Raw genomic sequence first — 26,319 nt, 5'->3', positions numbered from 1 at the left:
ATCTTCTTATGAGTCTTGAAGAAAGGGAGATGGGATACACACAGTTTACTGGCCGAGTGGCTTGTGTAATGGTAGTCATTATTTTCCTGCTTCTGCTTGATGAACTTGATGTTGGTCTTTTAGGTGCAGACTGAGAGAAGTGAATTGAGGTGTTGAGCTGGTGGGTGTATAGTGGAGCGCAGCCTGTGGTACGCATGTCTCTTGATCCCAACGCATTTAACTCTTGTTGGGCAGGATATATTCCAGGTTCGTGTCTGTAGCTCTGAATATTCCATGAATCTGGAATGTATGGGCAGAGGAACGTTTGAAGGTTATTTGTCAGTATAAACGTGTTACTCTGTCTCAGCAAAGGTGATTATTGTAAACCTGCAGGACTTTGCTACTATATGCACTATATTATAAATTGCTATTACTTAATTGACTTGTGCATTACAGAACTCAACAGGAGGGTTAACAGTATATATGTAGAAAGCGACCAGGGCACTCCAAAAGATTTATTAGTAAACCTTCATGGTAAAACCTTCCATGAACTTAAGGTCAATACATGAAATATTCAGGTAACAGCCTGTTCATATAATACAATTAATGTCCATAAAAAGTGACCAATACATGTATATTCGGTAACAGCCAACACGTGTTTCGTCCTCAATGGACTTCTTCAAGGCTCATGGACTAAGATGTATACAGGAATCACGATGTTAATGTTAGGGTACCAAGTGGACATTCAGGGAGATCGAAGGGTTGTCCATCTCAGTAAACAAAGTCCATTTATAGTCCCGAGACGGATGTTGTTAATATGCGAATAGTGTTAACGCTGCCGTGTCCTGTAACACGCGCTGCCTGCTACGCGCACACTTACCGGTTGTGCTTTTCTTCCCGGATTTGGGGAAACACTGACTGCTCTCACCCAAAAAAAACTACAATTCGAGTGTTCCTCTTATCGGAGATACACTCTTTCTGCATACGCACTATTCGCATATTAACAACATCCGTCTCGGGACTATAAATGGACTTTGTTTACTGAGATGGACAACCCTTCGATCTCCCTGAATGTCCACTTGGTACCCTAACATTAACATCGTGATTCCTGTATACATCTTAGTCCATGAGCCTTGAAGAAGTCCATTGAGGACGAAACACGTGTTGGCTGTTACCGAATATACATGTATTGGTCACTTTTTATGGACATTAATTGTATTATATGAACAGGCTGTTACCTGAATATTTCATGTATTGACCTTAAGTTCATGGAAGGTTTTACCATGAAGGTTTACTAATAAATCTTTTGGAGTGCCCTGGTCGCTTTCTACCTATTCACTTTGTCTAGTACAGCGCAGGACATAGGTGGCCCTCTTAGGACCACTTTTTGTTTTTGTGCACCCTGAAACCCGGGGTGGTTGGGTTCACGTACCAGGCCGGCACCCTCCACATGACTATTTTTCTTTGTATTTTTTACTTATATCGGATGTGCGACGCCTTGAACATCAACCACTGGATATGAATAGCTTGTTTGTTAACAGTATATATGTCCGATTATGTAGCCTATTGGAGACTCACAGCATCTTAATATCGTATGTGCATGGAAACACCATGCAGCGTCACCAAATTGTCCAGTGACTCATGATAGAAATTAAGTAAATGAATCAGATCCATAATATTGTTTGTTTTTTCTCAGAATATTTTATGCCGCAAATGATGCATATACCCTACTTCTGTAAACATTGGGAATCGGTGAAGATCGTGACAGCATGGTTGTTCGCCATTGTATAGAGCAGTGGTTCCCAAGTTATTTGACCCACGAGTCACTATTTGGAACAACAAACTTTTTTTCGATCCACCTAACTGTAATAGACAAAAGCAATTTGTGCCACAGTGCACAGCCATTTACAGTGAGCACATTTTCCTTTGAATTTGCCAGCACAGTTTCCTTTGAAATTTCCACAAAATTTGCACAGACTTAAAATTCTACTCATAAAACTATATTGCACACAAATGATAATGTGTGGAAATCAGGTTTCAGTGAATATTTCTTTGTGAATCACCAAATAAAGTGTCTTGATGTCTTTTGATCCTATTAAAATCTTTACTTCCATTACACTTCAGAATTACAAAGTTACAGATAAATGTGCTTCATTTTGGACAGTTCATTTACAGCTATTTGAATTTTGTTGTATGTTACAGGAAATTACATACTACAGCCCTTCCTTCCACCTCTGTACCCCAGCAAGATTGTCACAAATTAAAAAATTCCCTATTTTACATGAAGGAGAATTTTCAATTCTTTTAGTGACAGGGAGGCAAGGATTAGGCTTTCCAAAGAGCACTAGATGTGGTAGGGAGGAAAAACCAACAACATTGTCCAGCCAGTGGCAGTCCTATCTGCCTTCATATAGTCCCTCTTCTCTGTCCCTTCTTCCTCTTTCTTTGTGAGACGAAAAACCTGTCATCCTTTTCTGTTACTCCTATTTGGAAGATTTGTTACCATGAGGAAGATAACTGGGTACAGTTCTGTTAGGCACTGCATGCACTACTAAAAAAATCACTTAGTTTAAGTGCGAACAAAGTAAACAGTGATACCCTAAGTATTCACTCATAACAAAAGCCCTTAAAATGAAAAGGAAATATCTGACCAGTGGGTGGGTTTAGCAGATCACTGATCTTGGGGTGGGGTAATCCTCACCTCCATGTCCTTAACCCCTTCGCTACTAAGCCTTTTCCCCTCCTGTGCCAAGTCTGTTTTTTGGCTATTTGGGGCAGTTCGCGCTTAGGCCCTCATAACTTTTTCTCCACTACCCATGCCAAATTGGCGTCCTTTTTTTCCAACATCCTAGGGATTCTAGAGGTACCCAGATTCCCCTGAAGGAGACCAAGAAATTAGCCAAAATGCAGCAAAAATTTCGTTTTTTTTTCTTCAAAAAAATGGGAAGAAAGGGCTGCAGAAGGAGGCTTGTGGTTTTTTCCCTGAAAATGACATCAACAAAGGGTTTGCAGTGGTAAAATCACCATCTTCCCAGCTTTCAGGAATAGGCAGACTTGAATTAGAAAAACCCATTTTTCAACACAATTTCGACATTTTACTGGGACATATACCCCATTTTTACTATTTTTTGTGCTTTCAGCCTCCTTCCAGTTAGTGACAGAAATGGGTGAGAAACCAATGCTGGACCCCAGAAAGCTAAACATTTCCGAAAAGTAGACAACATTCTGAATTCAGCAAGGGGTCATTTGTATAGATCTTACAAGTGTTTCCTACCGAACATAACAGCTGAAATAAAAGAATATTGAAATTCAGGTGAAAAAAACAGCCCTTTTTCTCTACGTTTTACTCTGTAACTTTTTCCTGCAATGTCAGATTTCTGAAAGCAATATTCTGTTACGTCTGCTGGACTCTTCTGGTTGCGGGATATATAGGGCTTGTAGGTTCATTAAGAACCCTAGGTACCCAGAGCCAATAAATGAGCTGCACCTTGCAATGGGTTTTCAGTCTATAGTGGGTATACAGCAATGAATTTGCTGAAATATAAAAAGTGGGAAATAGTTATCAAGAAAACCTTTGTATTTCCAAAATGGGCACACAATAAGGTGTTGAGAAGCAGTGGTTATTTGCAAATCTCTGAATTCCAGGGTGCCCATACTACCATGTGAATTACAGGGCATTTCTCAAATAGACATCTTTTTTACATACTGTCTTACATTTGGAAGGAAAAAATGTAGAGAAAGACAAGGGGCAATAACACTTGTTTTGCTATTCTGTATTCCCCCAAGTCTCCCGATACAAATGGTATCTCACTTGCATGGGTAGGCCTAATGCTCGCAACAGGAAACACAAAATGGACATATCACATTTTCACAAAGAAAACAGAGCTGTTTTTTGCAAAGTGCCTAGCTGTGGCTTTTGGCCTCTAGCTTAGCCAGCACCTAGGGACACCTAGTAAATCTTCGCATTTTTTAAAACTAGACACATAGGGGAATCCAAGATTGGGTGACTTGTGGGGCTCTGACCAGGTTCTGTTACCCAGAATCCTTTGCTAGCCTCAACATTTGGCCAAAAAAACACTTTTTCCTCTCACTTCGGTGACAGAAAGTTCTGGAATCTGAGAGGAGCCTCAAATTTCCTTCCACCCAGCGTTCCCCGAGTGTCCCGATAAAAATGGTACCTCACTTGTGTGGGTAGGCCTAGTGCTCACGACAGGAAATGCCTCAGAACCCTATCTGGACACATCAAAATTATCAAATACAAAAATACCTGTTTTTGCTGGGGGCACCTGCGTTTGCTCCTGGGCTCAGTAGCCAACTAGGGAAACCTACCAAACCCAGACATTTCTGAAAACTAGACACCCAATGGAGTCCAGGGAGGTGTTACTTGCGTGGATCCCCCAATGTTTTCTTACCCAGAATCCTCATCAAACCTCAAATTCAGCTAAAGAATTTATTTTTTTCCACATTTCTGTGTGGGATCACCGGACCGGGACAAATTTCATACTACCCAACATTTCCCCTCAGTCTCCCGGTAAAAATTATACCTCATTTGTGTCGGTGGGCCAAGTGCTTGTGACAGGGAAGAGCCAAAAACATGTCGAATTTGAGGGGGAACCAAAAGGGCAGTTTGAAAAAAAATAATTTTTAGGCTGACAAGTGCAGCTGAATTTTCATTGGTATAGATGAGACAATGCTGGGTGGTAAGAATTTTGTGGATTCCTGCAGATTCCGGAAGGTTCCAACACAAAAATGTGGGAAAAAGTGTGATTTCCAGCAAAGTTGGAGGTTTGCAGGGCATTGTGGGTGAGAAAATGGTGTGGGGTGCATGTGAAACACACCACCCTGGAAACACCCAGATGTTTAGTTTTCAGATGTGTCCAGGTCTTGTGGATTTTTCTACATGGCAGCGTCCCAAAGTCCATAAAGTGCAGCCCTCACCATTCCAAGTGGGACGATTTAGAGAGTTAGCCAAGCTCTCATGGCCCAAATGTAAAACCAAAACCCCAAATAATCAAATGTCCTCTTGCTTGCCATAGGATAAGATGTTTTAGTGTGCGGGGGAGAGCTGAAAGGCTGTTAACCCCTTCAGTTGGGGTGGGGGCATAACCAGGCCCATACTGGTTGGTAGCCACCACCCCACTATTTTTCATTTTTTCTTAATTCCCTGGCATCTAGTAGACTTTCTGCCCCCCCCACCCCCCTGGGTTGTGGAACAGGGGTAATTGCCCGAACAGCCCACTGGTGGGCAGAACAACTTTGGCCCCATTTATTTGAGGTGGGGGTATGGCCATACCCTGGTGGGCTTTCTGCCCCCACCCCCCCTTGGGGGCAGGTGGGCCTTTCAAAAATAGGCCAATCTGCCCCAAGGAGGGCAGATATGGCCAACAGTAATGTGCCCCCATGGGGAGCGACCATTACCCAAGGGGTTGCCCCCCTAAAGAAAACCCACACATACACACACACCAATCCCTGGTGCCTAAGTGGCTTCTGTGCCCCCCCCCCCCCCACCAGACATGGGACAATCGGCCTAATAGAAAATAAAATAGGCCGATCTGCCCCCAAGGGGGGCAGAAATGGCCTAAAATAAATTTCCCCCAGATCCCCCGGGGGGGGGACCCTTGCCTAAGGGGTCGCTCCCCTTGCGTGAATTCACATTAAAAAAAAAAACGATCCCTTGCGCCTTGAGGTTTCTACCCCCCCTGGGGGCAGATCGGCCTAATTACAATAGGCCGATCTGCCCCCGGAGGGGGGCAGAAAAGGCCTTGAAAACAATTGCCCCCCCTGGGGAGCAACCCTTGCACAAGGGGTCGCTCCCCTTTTGCCAATTCCTGTTGCTAAAATAAATCCCTGGTGTCTAGTGGGCCTTGCAGAAGCCAGATCGCTTCACGATCCGTTTTCTGAAATGCTCTGAGAGACTTCAAAGGGAAGGAAAATCCTTTCCTTCCCTTTGAAGCCTCTCAGGCCCCCATCCCATGATCAGAAGAGAAATGCTTTGCATTTGTCTTCCGATCGCACTGGAAGCTGAGCTGAGCTTCCAGTGCGATGGAGAGGCCTCTAATGAGGTCAGCTCGCAATCACGCGCTGACATCATCAGACGTCACTGGGGGGGGTCGGGTGGAAGGGGAAGGGCCTCCCCTTCCATCCCTGCCTTGGGGGGGTGGGAGGGAAGCCCACGGGGAGCGCTAGCACTCCCTCCGAGCTCATGGCCGAGGACGTAATGGTTACGTCCTCGGCACAGGAGCACTGTGCTGGTGGACGTAACCATTACATCCCCGGCACAGAAGGGGTTAATAGAAATTAACATTTTTCATCATGTAATCTAGGAAATTATTCTATGTCATGAGTGGGAAGCGAGGATTAGGCAGGTTTAAGCTTCTACACCACCATGGATGTCATGTCAGTAACTGGCTTGAAGTAAACGATCTTGAACGTAGAGTCAGAGGATTAATCAGCTGCACTGATGGTATGTCCTCTAGCTGTGCACCGGGGTAAATACCTTTGATGGCATAGCGCCTCTCACTCAATGAGCATTAAGCATACGGGTATTGATGCGGGCTTCCTGCATCACCAAACTGACCCATTGGGCAATAGTTGTGGGAGAGCCACATTGAATGGTTTTCTTATAGAAATGAGGAGCTGTCTCTCTCCCAGACATCTGAATTCCTCTTTCATAGCTTCATACGCTTTTATGCATTGAACCACACATAGTTTTCAACTGTCATTAAATGAAGACTAAGCTATCACCTTACTATTGGTCTTTGTCAGTCTCGAAATATGAAAGGTAACTCCATCAGGGCTAAACACTCTACCCTGAATGTTCAAAGCTCTGACGTCCGAGACTGTCCTACAGGAAATTAAGCAGAGTAGCATAGCCAACTTACCTGACTGTTCCTTCCTGGAAAATACCTGCTGTTCTGTCAGGATAGGAAAAGATTTAGGATCCGGTTAACATCCCATGGGGATGAGTATCTCGGTTCCAGTGGCACCAACAGTCAAATACCTCTCATCCGTTATCGCACCAGAGGTTGCCCCTTATAGTGGGTCCCTCCATGTGGTCATGGCCAGCTGATATGGCTGATCTAAAGGTATTTACTGATCTATTTGTAAACCATACCTCAGGATGCCATCTTACAAAGAAAATGTAGCACCTGGACAACATTGGATCCCACGGGATACAAATTCCTCTGTACACACCAATCCAGCCAACAGGTCCAGGTGGATTTGTACCTCTTGACAGTATAGGATGCGCATGCCCTCGCAAGGAGTATGCCTGTTTCAGTAGTCCAAGGACCTGCCAACATTTTCAGTAATCCTCCATGCCATAAGGTGTAGTATGCGTTTCTGTACTTGCTTGTGAGGGTTCCCCGATTGCGAAAGGAGATCCTGAGACAAGGGTAGAGATATTTGAGAATCCCTGGAAGTTTCCATCAGATCTGGATACCAGACTTGAGATCTCCAAAAAGGTGTCACCTGAACCAGGTTGGCACGTTGTCTCCTCACCTGTGCTGAGATGCGGGTTATCATTGAAGAGGAGGTGGAGGATATGTGGGGTCGGGTGCATATGCTGTCTCCTTGCTCCAGTCATGGAGAGATGCATCTGTCTTCACGGCCATCAGATCGGGTCTCCAGCTGAAGAACCTGGGAATCTGATGGTCCAGGCGCGAGGCAAAGAAGTCGATCGTGAATGGACCCCATGGGCAATCCAGTGCCCTGAAAATCTTGGGGTCAAGCTTTCCCATGCTCGTCCCCTGCAGATAACTGACATGCCAATCCATTACGATGTTCTCGGAGACTGGAAGGTGCTCCGCTACCACTGGGACTATGTGCGCAAGGCACAAATACTGGGCCAGGTCTAATAGTGTCTTTGATTTTATTCCCCTAGGCAGTTGACATTTTGTACTGCTCACATGTTGTTTGTTTTCAAAAGAATGCAGCATTGTACCTTGTCCTTGGTCCAACACCTGACCGTGAAAGATCCTGTATGCATCACCAGACAGTTTATGCAGAGCTTTTATTCTTGAGACAACCAACTTCCTCCTGTGGCTAACTCTCTACAACGGGCGCCAACCCTGTCCTCCTTGGTTACGACTCTAGGATGAGATCCAGGTTGCATCTGAAGATGGCTCTCCTGATCCAGGACTCCATTTGTGTTAACTAACATTGCATCTTTTCCCTGGCTTCCGGTGCTGGTGGTACCGATTCTGTGCAGGAGAGACCCCTCTTGAGGTGGAAGGCCTTCAGCCTCTAAAGGACTCAATAGTGCAGGGTACAGGGGAAGATGACATGGATGGAGGAGGAAAGAAGACACACTACTCTCACAATTTGGTGGAGGGATGTGTTTGATCTTGGCAGGGTCTTCTATAGTGTCTGTCTGAACTTTGCTAGCTTCCTGGAAGGCAGGCTCAGGTTGGATTCCTGGAAATCTATGATGAAGCTGAGAAAAGTCAGTCTTTGAGTCGGTGTCAGATGGGATTTCTTTGTATTGATCACAAACCAAAGGGATTTGAGGACAGATAGTGCAAAATGTAAGTGGTCCAACAATCTCCAAAGCAATTGGTCCATCAGAAGTAAGTTGTTGAGCTAGACTATAAGTCTGATGCCCAGGGCCCTTAAAAGTTCCATTGCCGATTTGAGCACCTTGGTGAAGCATGAGGATGCAGACCGGCCAAATGGGTCGTGTCGTGAATTCAAACCCTTGGCCCTTCCACTGGAATTGCAGGAATCCGTGGTGGAGACCGAAGGTAGGAATTGCCATCCAGGCGCGCCATCCAATTCTGTGGGCGTAGTTGGTCCCTGAAGACATGGATCCCCTTCCATTTAGAAGTGGAGAAATACCAGCCGTTCGTTGAATTCCCAGAGTTTGATGACAGGGCGATGACAAGTGTTGTTTTCTCCAGTAGGGGTAAGTTGCTGAGAAAGCCAGCAGGGTGTACAACAGAGGGAGAGATTGCCCTTTTTCCAGATGTGATACCTCCTGGTCTATTAGAAGAACATATTTTTGTGAAAAAGCAATGGGGTGAAAACGTCTGGTTTAAAAGGGGAGTAGAAAAACTCTTATCTGAAAACCCCAGATTTGTCTCAAGGACCCAATCTTTGGATGTAGTCTTTTACCACCAGAAAGAGCGTTACCAAAAGTAATTAAGATATTAATCTCTGTCATGGTCAGAATAGTCACTGATCCTCTTTAACAAGGCTGTCATTCACCACTGCATTCCTGATATCAAAACCCCAGCAGAAGCACCCTACTAATTAAGAAACTTTAGTAACACAAACTTTGAAGCCTCCACCCAAATCTCTATAGCATTGATTGACTGTTTGCTGCCTGTCTGCATGGATAGTTATTCACTCAATGTGATTATTTTGCCCCTAGTATGATCCCGCCTGCATTCCCCAAACACAGTATAGAAACACAAAGATCATCAAATTGTGTAGTGACAAACTGTGAGCACAGAAATAACATGGTAGAATATTTGAAAGGAGATGGCATCAATCCAGATCCTCTACTGACTGCTCATAGAGAGATGGAAATTCAAGCTTGCCCTTCCAAGAGCCAAAAAAGGCTGTTGTCGGAGTTATATCACCACTATTGAAAAATAGTTGCCACACCTCTCCTGCAGCACCCTCTCCCTAGACCCCTTGCAACATTCATGCTCGGCCCAACACTACAACACCCGCATCTCAGATCCCACCAATGCTATACCAACCCTAGAAATAGCTTCAAAATGTTTCTGAAGCACAAATCAGATGTCCACATCCAATTAAGCAATTTGGAATTCAAGAGCAGCAAAGCATGGCCTTCTTGCAGGTGCCCCTCTTAACCTAACCCCTCATTCAGCCATGGTGAAGTCATTGTCAAAATCAAACATACTATCACCAGACCCATATTTAAATGTCCAAATACAGGTCCTGAGATTTTGGCAAATCCGTGAATAATGTTGTTCTTCCCATACATAGCAAAAGCCCCGTAAAGAGCAGTCACCTCACAGATATCCTCCCAACTACAAATTAATGAACTACAGGGTGTCTTCCAAACCAACTTATTGTCCTCGCTATAGCACTGAATCCATCCACGCTGAATCGATTATGGCCAGAGACCTGGCGAGGCTTAGGCCCTGATCCTGCTTGAACCCTCAGCAGCTTTCAGCACAGTCAGCTACAGCATCCTGCTTTTCTGCTTAAGTAGTCAGTGGGCAACAGTGGCACTGTACTAAGTTAGGTTAGATCTAACTTCACCAGCAGCACCCACCTGAGGAACATGGGCTCGTTCATTAAATTGGTTTTCAAAGTCTCAGGCACTGTACCCAGAGATGATTGTCGTCATGTACACAACCCAGGTATAACCGGCCTCAGCAGCTCCAAAACTGCTGGCAGTGCACTCTGGCACCCCACAATTCAGACGAGTGTAGGTGGTTGCCAGAGCGTTCTGGATGACTCCGGGTACAAACATATCTAGATGCTAGTCAACTGCTTCTTCTTGATTAAATTTAAAATGTATTTACTGCTATTGGGTTATAAGAACCCTAAGCGCCATCATTTGTTTGGTTGCCTTCTCTGGGCTTGTCACCTGTCTTTAAGCATCAGGTCAGCAACTTGGAAGTACCCTTAGCTGCAGAAATTCAATTTTTGGCCTAAATGAACTCTGCCACCAGGAAAACCTTTTCCGGACGAAGTTCTGTCGTGGGATCACACTGCTGTACTGATGCGTAACAGGATTGTTTGACCTTTGCAGCCTAGACTACTGTAGTAACATTTGCATAGAGCTCCCATTCAACCACTCAGCAAGCTGCAATATACACACACAATCATAAAGCCTGCCTCTTCCCATGCTAAAATTCTTGCACTCGTTGCCTGCCAGATCCTCAGAGCTTTCGAGTACTTCAATAAAATGTTCTCACTCTGTCAGCTCAGAGTGCACCTCTCATGGGCTTCCCTGAACCAACTGTCCATCCTCTAAGCTAAATTCAAACATTTTGACAGTTGATCCATTAATTCCTCAAGGCTCCTCCCATATTCCAAGACTCCTATCGCTGCAGTTCCTACCGCTGCACCTTCCTCTCGAACTCTATGCTTTGGAAGTTAAGTAGAGCGCTTTGGAAGTTAAGTAGAGCACTTTGGACCTGCCTGTTAGGGTAAGCCTGTGGATTTGAGACTGCCTCACCTCATCAAACACATTTCCGTGTATTTACCTTTGCTGTGCGGTCCAAAGAAGACCCCCAGTGGGTTTCAGGCTTTGCACACGAACACAAATAATTACGTTTCGAAATTTTGAAAATAGCATATATATATATATATATGTGAACCACGACAACTAAGGGGGTTGTGGTTCTCCCACATCCTAACTACTGTGCACACACTAACCAATATTTCTAAAAGAATTTGGATTTTAATTAATTGTTTGCATTTTGATTTTAGCTGCCGGTGATTTAGAAGCAACTGTCTTGCCTAGGTGAGCTGTAAGACTGTTTTGTTTATTTGTACAGTGCTACCATTGGCTGAGCTGCGCTGTGGTTGCGCCGTGTTTGATGTGCCTTTCACAAAGCCACAGGTGTTACTGCAATGTCAAGTTCTGGTGCAGATGCAGTGTGCCCGCAGGCGCATTTTGAAATTGATGATGTTTCAGCTGAGTTTCTGTGCAGTTCACAATATTTCAAAGGTGTTGTGTGCACAACATTATTTTATTGCATGATTTTGTGTGAGACGAGAGCATCCTAAAGGTGGTCTTTTTCTTATGAGTCTGGTGTGTGCGCTGCCACAATCAGTAGTGATATATCTGTTTAGCTTTTATATAAGTATGACCTTATTTTTGTGCTTCGGTTCTTTCTGGGTCTCCTTATTTGTCCTCAGTCTGTCACGGATGTGGACCCTGTGTGACATGACAAGGAAAGGTAAAGGTCCGTCATAGGCCTGCTATTCGGAATGTTGGGGTCGCAGTTCTCGTAAGGTCCACTGACTCACGTAAAGCTCCAGCCATTCAGAATTCCTCATGCCAATTACTTATGATTTGAAATTAAATAGAAATTTAAATCAGCACAATTTTGTTGTCAACTGACAAACTCCTGGTCCAATGTTCTAGTCTGGAATATTTGCTCCCTCATGGTCCAACAAATAGAACTCATTGATTTGAAAACATGCTGTCTATGCATGTGCATTTGTCCGCCTGGGGACACATTTTTTAAGAATGTTTTTACTCCAGTGAAAGATAGCCACCTATGCAGGTGCAGGCTATGCATGTGTGGCATATTTGGGTGTTTCTATTTATATAACTTCATTACTACAACTATTTGCAGATGTGTGTTTGCTTGCAAGTGCACGTAAGGTCGGCCATTTTGTAACAAAGTTTTACAAAATAATTACAAAGCAAAAGCAAGCACGGGGAAGCCAAGCAGGTGAGGTGCCCACCCAACCTTTGTGTTTTTGAATGAATTCTGGCACTTGCAATTTTGGGTTTTCTCTCTTTTGCAAGTTCTAGGCTGAAATACCAGGGTGCACAGCAAAAATAGGAGTATAAAGCTTCTTAAATATAATAAGAGGTAACATCTCTATGTAAAGACAAAATGCTGCCTGGCCAGGCCTGGAATTATGGAATCTGAAAAACTATTAGTCCAAAACTGATCACAAGTACTACCCTTTATGATTAGACCATCGGGATAGTGAAGTTGAGCAGCCGGAGTCTTCCCAAGTGAGATGGGGTGGGGTTAGAGACTCACTATTCAATAATACATCTGATAACAAATAGTAAATTACCGTGAAGCCAGTACTTTACTTTGAAAAATAATTTTTTAAGTACTTTAATACTAACACAATGCAATTACTGTATATATTCAGCAGAGGGCTTTGCAGGCATTATATTTATTGTTATTTAGTAACTAATCTGTAGGGCAGTCTGAACTATTCCCTAAGGGCAGGTGTTAAGTGATAACGCTCATCAGCCCTTTTCCCTCTAAAGGGGAATCTCGTGGAGTTGGCTCCTGTTCTTTGGTGTTACTATGGCACAGTACCATTATGTCCTTGGTGATGGTTCTTGCAGGCCATTGGTCAGCATCCTTGCCGCTCAAGGTGGTCTGCCTGCAAATCTTAATCTAGCTGCTCTTCTGTCCAAGCCGACCATGGTTTCGGGCTGCAGTAGACATTCCAGCATATGCTTTCTCTGGGAAATATGGGCAGTGCTAGTACTGGCAGGTATCCTGCGATAACACTGCTTTTGGTCAGGTAAGTGCTGCTTCATAGGTTCTTCTTCGGATCCAGATAATGCTGTTCACCCAGACAAATCTAAGAGCCCATTCCAGTTACATTTGTGAAACGGATGGAGTCCAATGTCCTAGTCCGCGAAAAGGGAGCTGCCTTCCTTTATCACAATTCCATCTAGTGCAACCACCAACTGCATTTGTGAATTGATAAACTTCCCTCACTTCTATAAGCTAGCTTCTAGCTGTAGGGTCTTACACAAAGAAACATGTGATTCTTCAATAATAGCCCGTAACTCTGGCACTTCCATGGGAAGGACACTGCACTGCTACACAGGTCACCTAGACCTCACCTTTCTTGTGAGTGGGGCATGCTTTTTTGGGATACATTGATCGTCCATTTCCTCGCCACTGGAGCTCCTCTGCTGTTCTGCTGCAAGGACACCTCCAATACCCATTCTCTCCATTAGAGCAGCTTCTTCTGTACTGAGGCACTTTAGGGCCTGCTCTGAGTCCCCATTTTAGTTTCATGTTTTAGCTTAGCATCCTTTTGTAAATAGTGACTTTTAACATCACCCTTCCAGGGTACATTTGCTTTTGAAAGGGAAGAGGAAACTCCCTAAAAGGGCCCCCTTTTCCCCCTCCTCCACACCCAAAAATCCGACCCACTAAAAGCATCTCTGGATTATTCTGGCAGGAGCCCTGCATTTCACGTCTGCTGCCTGGGTAAATCAAACCCTCCCTCTTAAGTACGACTTAGATGTAGCAAATGCAAAGTGGATTCCGATATGGTTATGGCCACCTGTGTCATGCTCATTCCATATATTTATCCTGTACCCATTTACATAGGTACACACATGAGACATCCATGTCTCGCATGGATGGGCAAAGGACTCAGTTGCAAAGGACTGGAAGGGAGCTTTAAAAAGGTGGGAGAGGCCAGTAGGTAACTCTTTGAGGCAAAAGGCCTTCTCTGCCTTTATAATTGATGTCACTGCCACCACTGTCAGTCTTTTGTAGTCTGGTGAGCTTACATTATTCAAGCTTGGTTAGTAGGGTGCACATAGTGTGCTAATCGAGACCACAGAGCCTACACTGGTTCTCAATCAATGTCACAAAACTACCAACAGCCCACATGTATGATTATGTGTGTGCTGAGATGGAGGTCAAAAATCGACAGCTTGCTTTAGCGAACCTTAAGCAGGTGCACACTCAGCCTACAGCTGTGCGGGGATCTTTGTCCATCCCAACAATATGGGTTAAAATCTAATAACGAAAAATACGTTTCGTTTCAATTATAATCCAAATAGAAAGTTTATTTAGGAAGGAATATCTGTTCTGGGCCCCCATGATGGATGACTGGTTCATGTGACAAGACTTTCTCTCCTCTGGGGTCTTCTAAGAAACTCACTGTCAGCTTAGGGCGAAAAAATGATAACAGTGGCCTTCACAGTTTCTTGCTAGTCATCAGCTGATAGCTTACAGAAATTATCTGGCTCAGCAGGCGATGCAGGTGAAGGCTGGAAGAGTGGGGCTTTTGTGGCAGGTTCTGGGCAGCAAAGGTGCAAAATTAGATGTTGTTTGAATCAATTTGGGTCACGCCCTCGTGTCTTTGATTTAGGGGAAGGGATGAGCTAATCTTCTCAGCCATGGGCTTTAACCCAGGGACTCATAGCACACATGGCTGGGTCTACCTGCCCCAGAGCTTGCACTCAGCCTCCCAGTGGATGTTAACAGCCGCGCAGAGAACAGTTGTGAAGCACCTCTGGCTACAGAACACCTTGCCCCGGCAACTATACAACACTCATGAGTCTACTTCAAGAGCTGTTAAAGTTCCCAATCCATGTACTGGTGGCTAGCGCAAATGATATCCTTGATAGTGATATAGAGATCTAGCTTCACTGCTGGTCTCTTTGCATAAGTGCAGCTGTCCTCATCCATTGAGTGGCTGTGAAAGAGTCTAAGTAATGGGAAATAAATGTTTGCAGCCTCGACAGTGGTGAGATATAAAGTGGACCAATAGGGAACTGCATCAGCCCTCTAAATTCTAGGCTGCATTTGCAGGCGTAAGGAAGGAGGGCCGCAGGGAAGGTGACAGTGTGGGCTTCACCCTCTTCCCCGAGGGTAACTAAGGAAATTGTGAGTCAGTGCCACAGATGTGCACATGTGGAGATAAGGAAGCCAGTGCCAAGTCTCAAGGCGGTAATACTTTAGTTGCAGTATTAAGTATTATGCATCCAGGGCAGCACATTCCATACTACATTGGTTCCAAATAATCACTTGAACCTCTGTGCTACTTCTGAAGTGTTTGCTGATTTTAATATGGGACATCTGTATGGGACAGCTCTGCTTCCTAAGCAGTGTCATTACCTGGTTTGACACCTGACCCGCAGTAAAGAACATCAAGTTAAGAAAACTGGGACTTAAGGTGCAGTTTAGTTTGATAGACTGGTTATTCCATCACACACATAACAGGTGTCCTAGTCGCCTTCTTACAAGCACATTATATCATACAACACTTGTAATAAGGCAAACAGGTATCGGTCATAAATGTGATGAGTACCCATCCGCCAGACTCTAAATCAGGCACTTTGTCTTTAAATGAACTAAAACTGTAAAACTATGAGCTTATAAATCTGTACATGCAGAGGTAAAGTTTCTTGCAAACCCTTCTCAATGTAAGTGCGTGGTACTCGTATATAGCAAATTTAGCCAAACTGCAGCAGAGCGCTGTACATGGTCAAAGACAAGGATAAAGTTAACGAGTGATGGGAGACGAAGTTGAATTGCATTCATTGTTTACCTATTCCTCCGAACTTCTAAAAGATTTAGGGCCTGATTTAGATTTCGGCAGACGGGTTACTCCGTCACCATGGTGACAGAGTAACCCGTCTGTCAAAATCTAAATCACATAGGAAATATTGAGATTTATATTTCAGCAAACGGGATATACGTTGCTGTTGTGACAGAGTAACCCGTCCGCCAAAATCTAAATCAGTCCCATAATCTCTTCTTCACGGTATAATGCAGGTGTTTGCCATGGTGACTTCAAGTCACTCTGTTCAAACTAAGCTAATCTAAACTTTAATTTGACATCTTGTCTCTGGGAACCAAGCTTTTAAGTTCCTGCATTGTCTACTGCCCTTCAATTGTAGTATAACCTTGCTCAATTTAGTTTCAGGAAAATAGCAGTCCCAACCATTGTGTCAGGGCCTTTTCGTTAGAACCTTTTTTTACCGTCAGCATCGCAGACATCCTGAGGCAAGATTGGTTGTTTAAGGTCCAACCATTTCACGTTTTCTGCAGGCAACTAGGATTCCCGCATCCTCTGCAGCTTTAGGCGGGGAAAGACGCCGTAGACTTGTTAACAATGAAATCAAACCACTTCGGACCACTGGCCTCTGTGGGTAATGGAGAACGATTAAGTTTTAGAGTTGTTGAAAAGTGTTTTTGCCGCTTTTGTAGTAATTGGGTGCACTCCATCTGCAAAAGTATATCACGAAACGGACAATGCCAGTAAGAGGCTTAGAGAACTTAGTAGCACAGAGATAGGAGCGGACGATGATCAAAAGAAGAACACAGGCAAGGCGTCTGGGCCATATTTAGGCAGAGGAATGTGAAGTTTTTGAAACCCGACAAGTTTACGCTGACTGCTCTGCTGGAGTTCATTTATGATGTCAGATGACTGGTTGAATAATGATACCACAGATAAAAACATTTCTCATACTTTCATATTCATAGAGAATAATTGAGTTTGTGAGAGGAAGCCTTGTTCCCTGCTCAATTTGCTGTTTTTTTCCAACGAATCAGTTGGTTCTTTCTGAGATCGACAGTGGTTGTAAGGTTCAACGGTGGTTGCTACTCTTAGAACGTTAGGAGATGAGAATTTCCTTGACCTCGGGAGTTAGCTCATAAAACAGGCATACAAAGATCAAGTGTTGTTAGGCTGTTCACAGCACTTGTAGCCTGGTTAGCCTCTGTAAACAGAGGGCATTATTCATTAAAAATACAGGCAGAGAAACCATTGATATAACCAATTACATTTCTTTAATATAGTTATTGAGCAAAACTACCAATATTTGAATTTCTCTTGTTAAATTACTTCAAAAAGGGGTTAAAGTTGGTGGAAGGTTCCAGAAGCACAGAAATGAATGTTGAGAACAGGGCAAAGAGAACCTAATGGTAAAACTGTATGACAGAAAACGAAAAATAAATCAAAGAGAGACCAGGAAAGGAGAAACACAGAGGTGTCTGGCCCCTCAACTTTATATCAAAGCAACGCAAGAAAGAAAAAATACTCTTAAAAAGCATACACAATTAGATATAATCCATTAACTCATTTAACTGCTCAGTGAGTATTTTTGAGATTATATTTGACTATCTTCTTCAACTGAACAGGCACCCTAGAGAGATTGCTTTCAACTCTGCAGATTTTAAGAGTGCAGGGTGGTATTACTTTTTGCAAAAATATTGCTTTGACTCTTGGGGTGCTTGTTATCCAAGGACTTCTTTAAGTGAGATTGAAAATTATGCACCATTTCTATATCTTCAGAATACTTGACTCCAAGTGTCTACCGCAAGAGCAGCACTATCAGGATCTCTCCCCTTACACTGAAGTCACCTCAGTAGTGGAATGATCTTTCTATTTTTTTAATTGGGGTATATATCGCTAAACCTCCACATCAGTTGTAGAGGGCAGAGAACCCTTCAGTAGCACTGTATCCATGTTTCCTATATTTCCTCCACGGGCCTGTTGATAACTGATTAAACTTTATAGCAGCTTCATTGACCTCAGGGTTAGCAAACCTTCCTCATTTGGGCTCCAGGAAATCACATCAACATCCTATTATGCAGCATCACTGCTTTTGTCCCCATGTGAGTAGATTAAAAGTAGTAGAGATGAGATTGTCTGCAAGGATACCACTCTCTCAAGTTAGCTATTACAACTATATGCTTACTGAATTGTACAGTCCACTAAAGGATCGTTATGATGGAAACTATCTGAGTCTCAAGACTAGTGCCTCGCTCATGACTGATAATCACTGTTTCTACTAACGGGTATGTAAATACGTTTTTAAAAGACACATAGATGGTGAAAATAAATGTTACTTTGAAAAGAAAACTATATGGTGAGTAAGCTCACCTTAATACATAGGTAGTTATGTAAATTAAATACAAAAAAACTCGTAGGACAGCTTATATATTTAAGGCCAGATTTATACTCGTTTTTTGAGCATCCTAGTGTACTTTAGATGCCCAAAAAGGCAGTTCGTGGTTCTGAATTCCATAAGTCCATGCACAAGTTTGTATAAGTGAAATTCTAGAATAGTAATATAGTCTTCTGGTAGAACAACGGCCACTGGGGAGGATTTTGCACCTTTGTACATTTTGGGTTATGGGTGTGAACCTGGTTGTTTGTATGGAGGGCATCGAATGGAAGTGGCTGTAGAACATTTTGTAAATACCCACAAAATCATAATTTAGTTATTATTCAAAGATATTTTTTTTAAGTTTTCCAACTTATTTACACAGCTTCAAAAAAAGGTTTTTTTTGCACAAGAGAAAATATTTTCCATGTGAATAAGTAAAATTGTTTATGTGCTATAATTTTGTGTGGCTTTCTAAAGCAGATGCTCCCCATAATGGAAAATATGCTTAAGTAAATCTTAGCAAGTAGGAGTATCCCTGGAAATATATAACTGTTGTAGATTCACAAGACTATAGCTGATATTCTTGTGAATCCCCAAAGTTTGGAATATCTGCTCAAAACGTAGGACACTTACTTTCATTTGTTAATTCCTTCTTTTTCAGAATGATTTGTCTGTATATGCTACGTCCTTTCTTCTCTGTCCTCCAACCCCCTCGCCCCTGCAACCCCCTGAAAATGTTATCTGATGCTATTGTGGTGTAATCAGTGACACCTTTTTGTATGTTTACTGCATTTACAACAAACCAAGTGGGATTCAAAACACTGCACTTAACTAAATAGTCTTAATTTGTTGTTACTTATGGTTACTTTTTCTCATTATGCTCACATTTATCAATGACTAATTCTGGGTGAGTTTAGGCCATATTTGGGAAAGGCATACTTGTCATTTTGTGGAGAAAAAAACCTGTGTGCTAAACGACTGCTATTAATTTTAAAGTTAAAGAACATGCACTTTATTAGACACAATAAATGTATCAGCACTATATATCTTCACAATCCGTAACTTCAGTATAGGAAAACCATCACAATGATTCTAGATATAAGATGCAGAACAGTTTATAGAGAGCAAACTTTATTTAACAAGCATTGGCAAAGCCAATAGGTTTTGCCTTAGTTTAATATAGAATGCAAAAGAAAAAAACTATCTTAACTGAATTATAAATATTAGAAAAATGTTACAATAATGTTTGTTTTAAATGTGCTAAACTGTTAATAGTGGTTTATGTTATGTTAATCAGCCCAAAAGTATTGGAGCGCTTTTTTAGTCATGTTTTTAAGTGATTTGCCCAGAATAATAGGCTGTTGAGCACCGATGAGATCCAAACCTGGTTCCCCAGTTCCAAAATCGACAGTTACCACCACATGGTAAAATGAAACACGCCTCAAACTAGACTAACCATCAGTATTGATCTAAATGCAAACCAGTATTATTCGATTGGACTGTGCCAAGAGGCGAGTTTGCTTCATAGCGCTAAAATCATTTACATTGAGACTGCAGCAATGACACACTTCGAAGCATGTAAGCTAATGAGAGAGTTTCTAAAGGCTGCATGTACAAATGAGACAGCACAAGGATCAATCGCTCACTTGTGTCAGCATGCAGCACTTGGAGCTCTGATCTGGCAGCGACATAGCTTATGCTTTATGTGACTTCCTTACAGCGGCGAGGAGCTATCCTGCACTGGACCTTTTACCAGGGATGCTCGAGCCAAGGAGAAGAGCAGAGTGCGTTCCTTGGCTGGATGAAATAATGATTCATTTTCATGCTCCGTCACTGGCTTGGTTGACGGCGGCTCCTTTCATTGGCTGGCGATGGGGCTAAGGCTGTGGGGTGATCCCGAGTGCTTTATTAATTACTTTAGACCTGTGCTTGTGAACGCAGCTGGTGCTGCTCCGCCAACTGGAGGAGAGGAGTGCTTGTGCGCCCAGTGGTGCGTTCAACACGAAGGAAAGTGTAGATTCAGTTTTCCCCACTAGGTGCTTCTATACTGCAAAGATTGAAAAGATTGTACTGATTAGTGAGCTATTCTATATCGTGAGCTAGATAGTTTAATTGGAATAAAACACCCAAAAATTGACAACCGCATTCATTACATCACACCTCTATACGCAACTTTGTATGATACGGCTCCAGAACCTGACGAACAGTCAAACATCCACTTGGGTTGCATACCTACGTAGTTAGCATTTGAACTAAGTGGCCTTGGTGCACACGGTCACTATCCACACGTACTGCCAGCAGCCTTCTGGCTGAATACAGCTGCGTGCCTTTAAAAGTTAAAATCGAAAAAAGGCACCAGCCAATTAGGTTTTCCTGAAATGTACTGCAACATAGTAAAATTACACTCGTCAAACACAATACAGAATTGTGCACAGCACTGAAGTGTGTGTTGGGAAACCTGTGTCAAACAAGGTTGTTAAACACAAACAACAGACTTGCAGTGCATTTGCACCACAAGAGTATCTTCTGTGTTTGAGGGAAAAAAGTACCTGTGGAGTGGAAGCACACTGACCTGAAGCCAATGGCAGTGACCGGAAGGAGTACCTTGTCAAGAATCCACCGATGCTATAGACAGAAGAGCGGCAAAGCAGCAGAGAACAGGAAGTGAAAGAAGACGATATGCTGGCCAATCAAAAGCATGTAAATTACAGCGATATTGGACTAAGCTAATGGTAAGTTCAGGAAAGTAAGGGGCGGTTTCCAAGCCCCTTTTAAGATTTTTTTTATCAACAAAAGATTTTGCAAGCTCAGCGCACAAGTGCGTGCAGGCGAAACGTAAAAATTGATACTCCTGCCATGTGCCCCATTATTCAATGGATAAACTTAAATGGTCTGATACTATAAAGGTTTTGGGACCGCTGGAAATCTACATATCGTTATGTTTTCTGTACAGTAGAATAGACTTCTAATTTTATTGAGGATTCATAAAAATCCAAGGCATGAGCACAGAAGTCTATACAAATTGTCCCTTTCAATGAGCATTCCTGTTCCTCAGCTCACTCCAGCATGTTGTTGATAGAGAGGGCAGCCCAGTTGAGTAACTTTGGCTGACTTTTGCACTTACTCACTATTCCTTTTTTTCAACAGTGAATATTTTTTTCCAAGTCGAGATACCTCATTTGCTTCTCTGCTGTGAGATATGAGTGTGCTGACTTTGCTTTTACAACCTGACCGCACACTCTCTCTGCTCTTTTGTATAAATATTTTTACAGGCAAATCCAGAGTATGAAATGCATTGCAAATTACATGCTAATACCCAGAAGATTAACAGTTACTGTGTGTTTCTTGCATTCTGCATGGCCAACCCTCCCCTCCACATGTCCCCTATCTGGCTCCTACTCCTTAGCATAGTGCTATGGATAATATGGTGAATGTCCACAGTGTTGGTTCCAAATACGGTTGTAAGTGCTACCCTTTTCGTTTCTAGGAGAAGGTAAAAAGATGGTCAGGTTCTGGATAAGTATTATAATTTTTTTATGTTTTTTTGGTAGTAGTCTAATACATATTATTATTTGTTTGTATGATGGGCAATTCAATGAAAATCCATTGGATATGAATATCAGTGTACTTTTAAGTGCTTCGCTGCTGTTATTTGTTATTGGGTGGTGTATTTGTTCTTGTAGGTTAAAATGGATGATAGAGATGTTAACTTTATAACTATTGATTCTTGTTGCACACTGTCTTTTCAGGAAGCTTCAGCCCTGTTGGACATCCTATAGGTCGCTCCCCGTCGTTCAAACTGCAAATGGTAAGATTATTGATGTTTGTGTTGTAAAAAGTTAGTCTTACCAAATAAAAACACTTAAATGCCCCTTACCTCACTTAATGAAACATTTACACTTACAGCTCACCAAAGTCTTCTTATTTGTTTGCTGTAGACATTTTGAGGGTTCATTTGTTTTTTTGTGGTGAATAAATGAATAAGTAAAATGTATTTTTGTAGTTTTATTTTCTAGTGCAGGCAAATGGTATCGATTTCTCCACTTAATATTATTGGAACCATCCACTTCAGTGGCCTTCAGCAGCAAAACTGAACAATGTCACTCGCATTATTTTTCCTTTGTTTACATGGAATCTTTTGTTTTTAGACATGGTTTGCTGTTAGCACACCAGATCATTTTCACCTAAAATGCTAATGTAAAAATTACATCCAATTCAAGGAAACATGCTTAGGTTTGCCCATTTAAATTAGTGGAGATATTTGCTAAAATTAGATGCTAGTTCGTTTGTTTATTTAATGCATAGTTAATAAAAACCAATACATATATAGTCCATGACATCAAATCTAATATCCATAAGAATCGTATTATTTAAGAAGTTTCCTAATTAGTGCCATCCATTTCGAGGTCAGCGCGAGTTACCCATACCCTCATGGGTTTAACTCTAATAAAACTGTTGGCATTGTGCATAAAAACTTGATAAATTTAACATTCAAAACAAGTTTAGAAAATAAAAAATAAAAAGATTTCCGTAAATTCTGTATATAAACTTACTATGCTTGTGCTAATTAAGATTTTATATAAAAAAAAATTGTGATATTATGCTGAAAAACTGTAAACTTAGCATTCAGGACAAATTAGAAATTACAAAATTTTCTGTAAATTCTATACATGCGATGTTAAACATAAAAACTTGGTGAATTTAGCATTCAAAACAAAATCAGAGGGTTTAAAACAGGCAATCACCACTTGCCTGCAAGTCTGTATCCTCCTCTGATTGAAGGCTGCCTTCAGTAGCGATTTCCGTTCATTTCGTAGGCCATTGCAAATTCAGATCAAATGGATTATATCTTCCTGACCCCTGCCACACAGCCTGCACTGAGGGACTGTTGCGGAGCGTTCCCACGGGGCTGAGTGGGCACCACCAGGAATGATGCCAAATCGATATTTGATTAAAATATCCTTGCCTGACTTTGTCCACCCAGCTTCCAAGTAAGGCTGATATTTCAGGAGTTTATATTTGTTTATTATCATCCAGGAATGAGATCTGGGGGCCAATAAACTCTTATCCCTGATCACTGATCTTTTCTTCATTATTCGATTCATGATTTTTTTAAAAGGCGAAATAGGAAAGGTTTGAGTCCCAGAGTTCCATTACTTCCAAGTCTATCAAGTCTTGGTCCAAGTACTGGCGAGATTTAGGTCCAGTGTCTGAACTAATCTCCTTCCACAGTGCTTGGTAGAGCTGGTTTTCTTTTGTTAACTGTATATGTTTCCAGGCTTTGCTATAACTGGCTTTCCTATCTATAAATTGGTTTGGATAGCCAAACTCCAGCCCAATTTTTGCTTGGGAGGTATAGCCTGGTAGCTGGAATAAGGACCTAAAAATCTTTCCAATTATTTTATTAAGGGTACTAGCATCTTGACCACACAGGGCTTCGCTTCCATATCATAAAGTTGGAATTAGTTTAGCTGCAATAACTTGAAGCAGCGGCGGATAGCTAGGGCCGGTAAGCAGTAAAGTGCGGAATGCGAACAGTAAAACATTTCCTTTTCTGTATAGCTCCTGTTGATAGGGAAGAAAAGAGCCCCGTTCATCAAAAAGTATGCCCAGGTGTCTATACTGGTTTACTTGTTCCAAGACACCCCCTTGGGTGTGCGATTTTTTTAACTTTCAAAGTTTTTTTTGCTAATTTCCATTACTTTCATTTTTTTCTGATTAATTTCCAATCCGTTTTGCTCTGCATATTTGCATATCTTTATAATGAGCCATCGTAGGCCTACTTTAGTTTGACTCATAAGCACTACGTCATCAGCATATAACAAGTTTGAAATAGCCACATCACCAATCTTTGGGGAGTGCGCATTTACCTTATTTAGTTCCACGGTCAGGTCTGATAGAAAGAGATTAAAAAGATATGGTGCCAGCACACATCCCTGTTTCAGCCCTTGTTTTGTTTTAATTTCCCTTGGAAGGAAGGATCCATCCCCTATCTTCACTCTTATCCATGTATCTGTGTATAACTGTTGAATAGCCTTTAGCAGATTCTCCGGTATCCCCCAGGAGACTAATTTCTCCCATAGGAGAGATCTATGTACCATATCAAAGGCTTATTTAAAATCTACAAAATACAGATATAAGGATTTTTGTTGTTGTTTATACTTCTCGATAATCATGGATAGAGTTAGAATATTTGCGGCAGTACCCAGGCCCTTTACAAAACCTGTCTGATTTGAGGGAATTATGCTGTTTTTGATTTCCCACCTACAAAGATGCTCCAGTAAGATCCCTGCATAAAATGTAGCTTCTACATCCGTTAGGGTAATTAGTCGATAACTCTCAGGTTTTGACTTACTACCTCCTTTGAACATTGAATATTGGATGGATTATGGCCCCCCTCCAAGATTATGGAATGTTTCCTAGCGCTATACAGAGGTTGAAAGTCAAAGCCTTTTTTTCTCCATAAAGGCAGGGTTCAACTTAAACAAGGCATTTGGGATTCCGTTTGGACCAGGGGCACCCCCAGTTCTGCTGTTTCTTATTGAGCTCATAATTTCGGCCATTGTAAATATAATTTTTTTGGTTTCTTTCTGGGGACAAAGGTATTTTAATTTTACTCTTTCTTGGCTTAGTTTTTTTACTACCTCTTCTAAATTTTTACTGGCTTTCTTTTGTTCACCAAAATGTTGATTTAGGTATTCAACCCAGACGGCTTCCGAGATATTAGAACTAGTCAAGGCCATCGGGGCTTTATTCAGATCATTCACCAGTTTCCAAAAACCTTGTGTATTTGATTTTTTTACTTAAAAATAGGGCCTTTGCCCAGAAATCATGGTTTTCCGGCTGCTTATATTCCCATAATTGCTTCCGATATATATTGTTTAGATTTTTTAGGTCGACCTTAAGATAACAGTTTGTTGGATTCTTGTTGCATAATTTTAGAACTCTATTACGTTCTTTTCTTAATTTAATCATGAGTGCCGAGAAATTTATTTTTCTGTTTGTTTTTGCACCTCGCCCTTGATTTTGAGGCCTCTTTTATGATCTATCTACGAGAAAAGCAGCCGCAAATCTGTCTAGGAAAGGCAACCACATCGTTATTGAGTTCCCAGTTACGATCATATGGCATTGGTCGAATATCGCCATTGTCCGTTCACCAATGGATTCTTTTAGCTTTTCAGTCCATCAGAGTTTTTTATAGTTTGTTTTATTAATATCCCTTGATGTTGTTGGAGCGGGGTTAAAATTAGGAAGGCCACATCTTATCACCAGGCATTGCCGGTTATGGTCGCTCATATCTGATTTTACAATATAAAATTTTGTAATTTGCGTTAGCAAAAATAGGGAGGCCGCAGTATAGTCAGTTGTCGCTTGAGTTTCAGTGACATAGCAGGTAGCAGCCGGCGGAATATCTTGTGGATATCTTCCATTTAGAAGTCTAAGCCCAAGGGCCTCAAGGTCTTTTACTAAGGAGAGTGCTAATGTCCCGGTTTTTCCTTTCTCTGTTGCCCTCAGGGACTGCTGTGGGACTTCCCATTGTAGATCTTGCATGACGGTTTGCGTGTCCCTTTCAAAGGGGTTTAATAATTTCAGATTAAAGTCTCCAGCTATTAAGAGCTCCAGGGGTCCTAAATCCTGGTGGGCAGTTAGGATTGTATTTATTAATTTAGAAGATATATGTTTTCTGGATCGTGCGTCTGGATGGATATAGACATTGATTAACAGGAGTGGGCTGGAAAATTCCTTATTCCACCCATTTAGCTTCACTAGCAAAAAGTCCTTTTTTTCCTCGTATAATCGAGTACATACTATGTTTAATCCTGCGGAAATGAAAATTGCTAATCCCCCCTTTGTCCATACCTTTTCTCCTTTATTGCTGGGGAAAAGAAACCCATAAATCCATCAATTAAGAAAGGGTTGATAGCCCAGGTCTCCTGGAGAAGGATAATCTGAATGTTGTTTAGTAAACTTGATAGATCTTTTTGATTTGTATTTGATCTAACCCC

The 26,319-nt window shown here is 42.0% G+C and overlaps 1 protein-coding gene across 2 annotated transcripts in view; it reads left to right on the top strand.

Moving 5' to 3' along the window:
* The window catches only part of AHI1 (Abelson helper integration site 1), a 922,284-nt gene that overhangs the window by 705,464 nt on the left and 190,501 nt on the right, over positions 1–26,319 (top strand). For both annotated transcript variants that reach the window (XM_069235204.1, XM_069235205.1), the window contains exon 20: positions 22,063–22,121. In XM_069235204.1, coding sequence (XP_069091305.1) covers positions 22,063–22,121 — 59 coding nt within the window. The remainder of the gene's footprint in view (positions 1–22,062; positions 22,122–26,319) is intronic.

This window comes from Pleurodeles waltl, chromosome 5 (genome assembly GCF_031143425.1).
Source record: "Pleurodeles waltl isolate 20211129_DDA chromosome 5, aPleWal1.hap1.20221129, whole genome shotgun sequence".
In the NCBI taxonomy this organism is placed as follows: Eukaryota; Metazoa; Chordata; class Amphibia; order Caudata; family Salamandridae; genus Pleurodeles; species Pleurodeles waltl.
The sequence above is the reverse complement of the archived record's forward strand: the minus strand, read 5'-3'. Positions and strand labels throughout refer to the sequence as shown.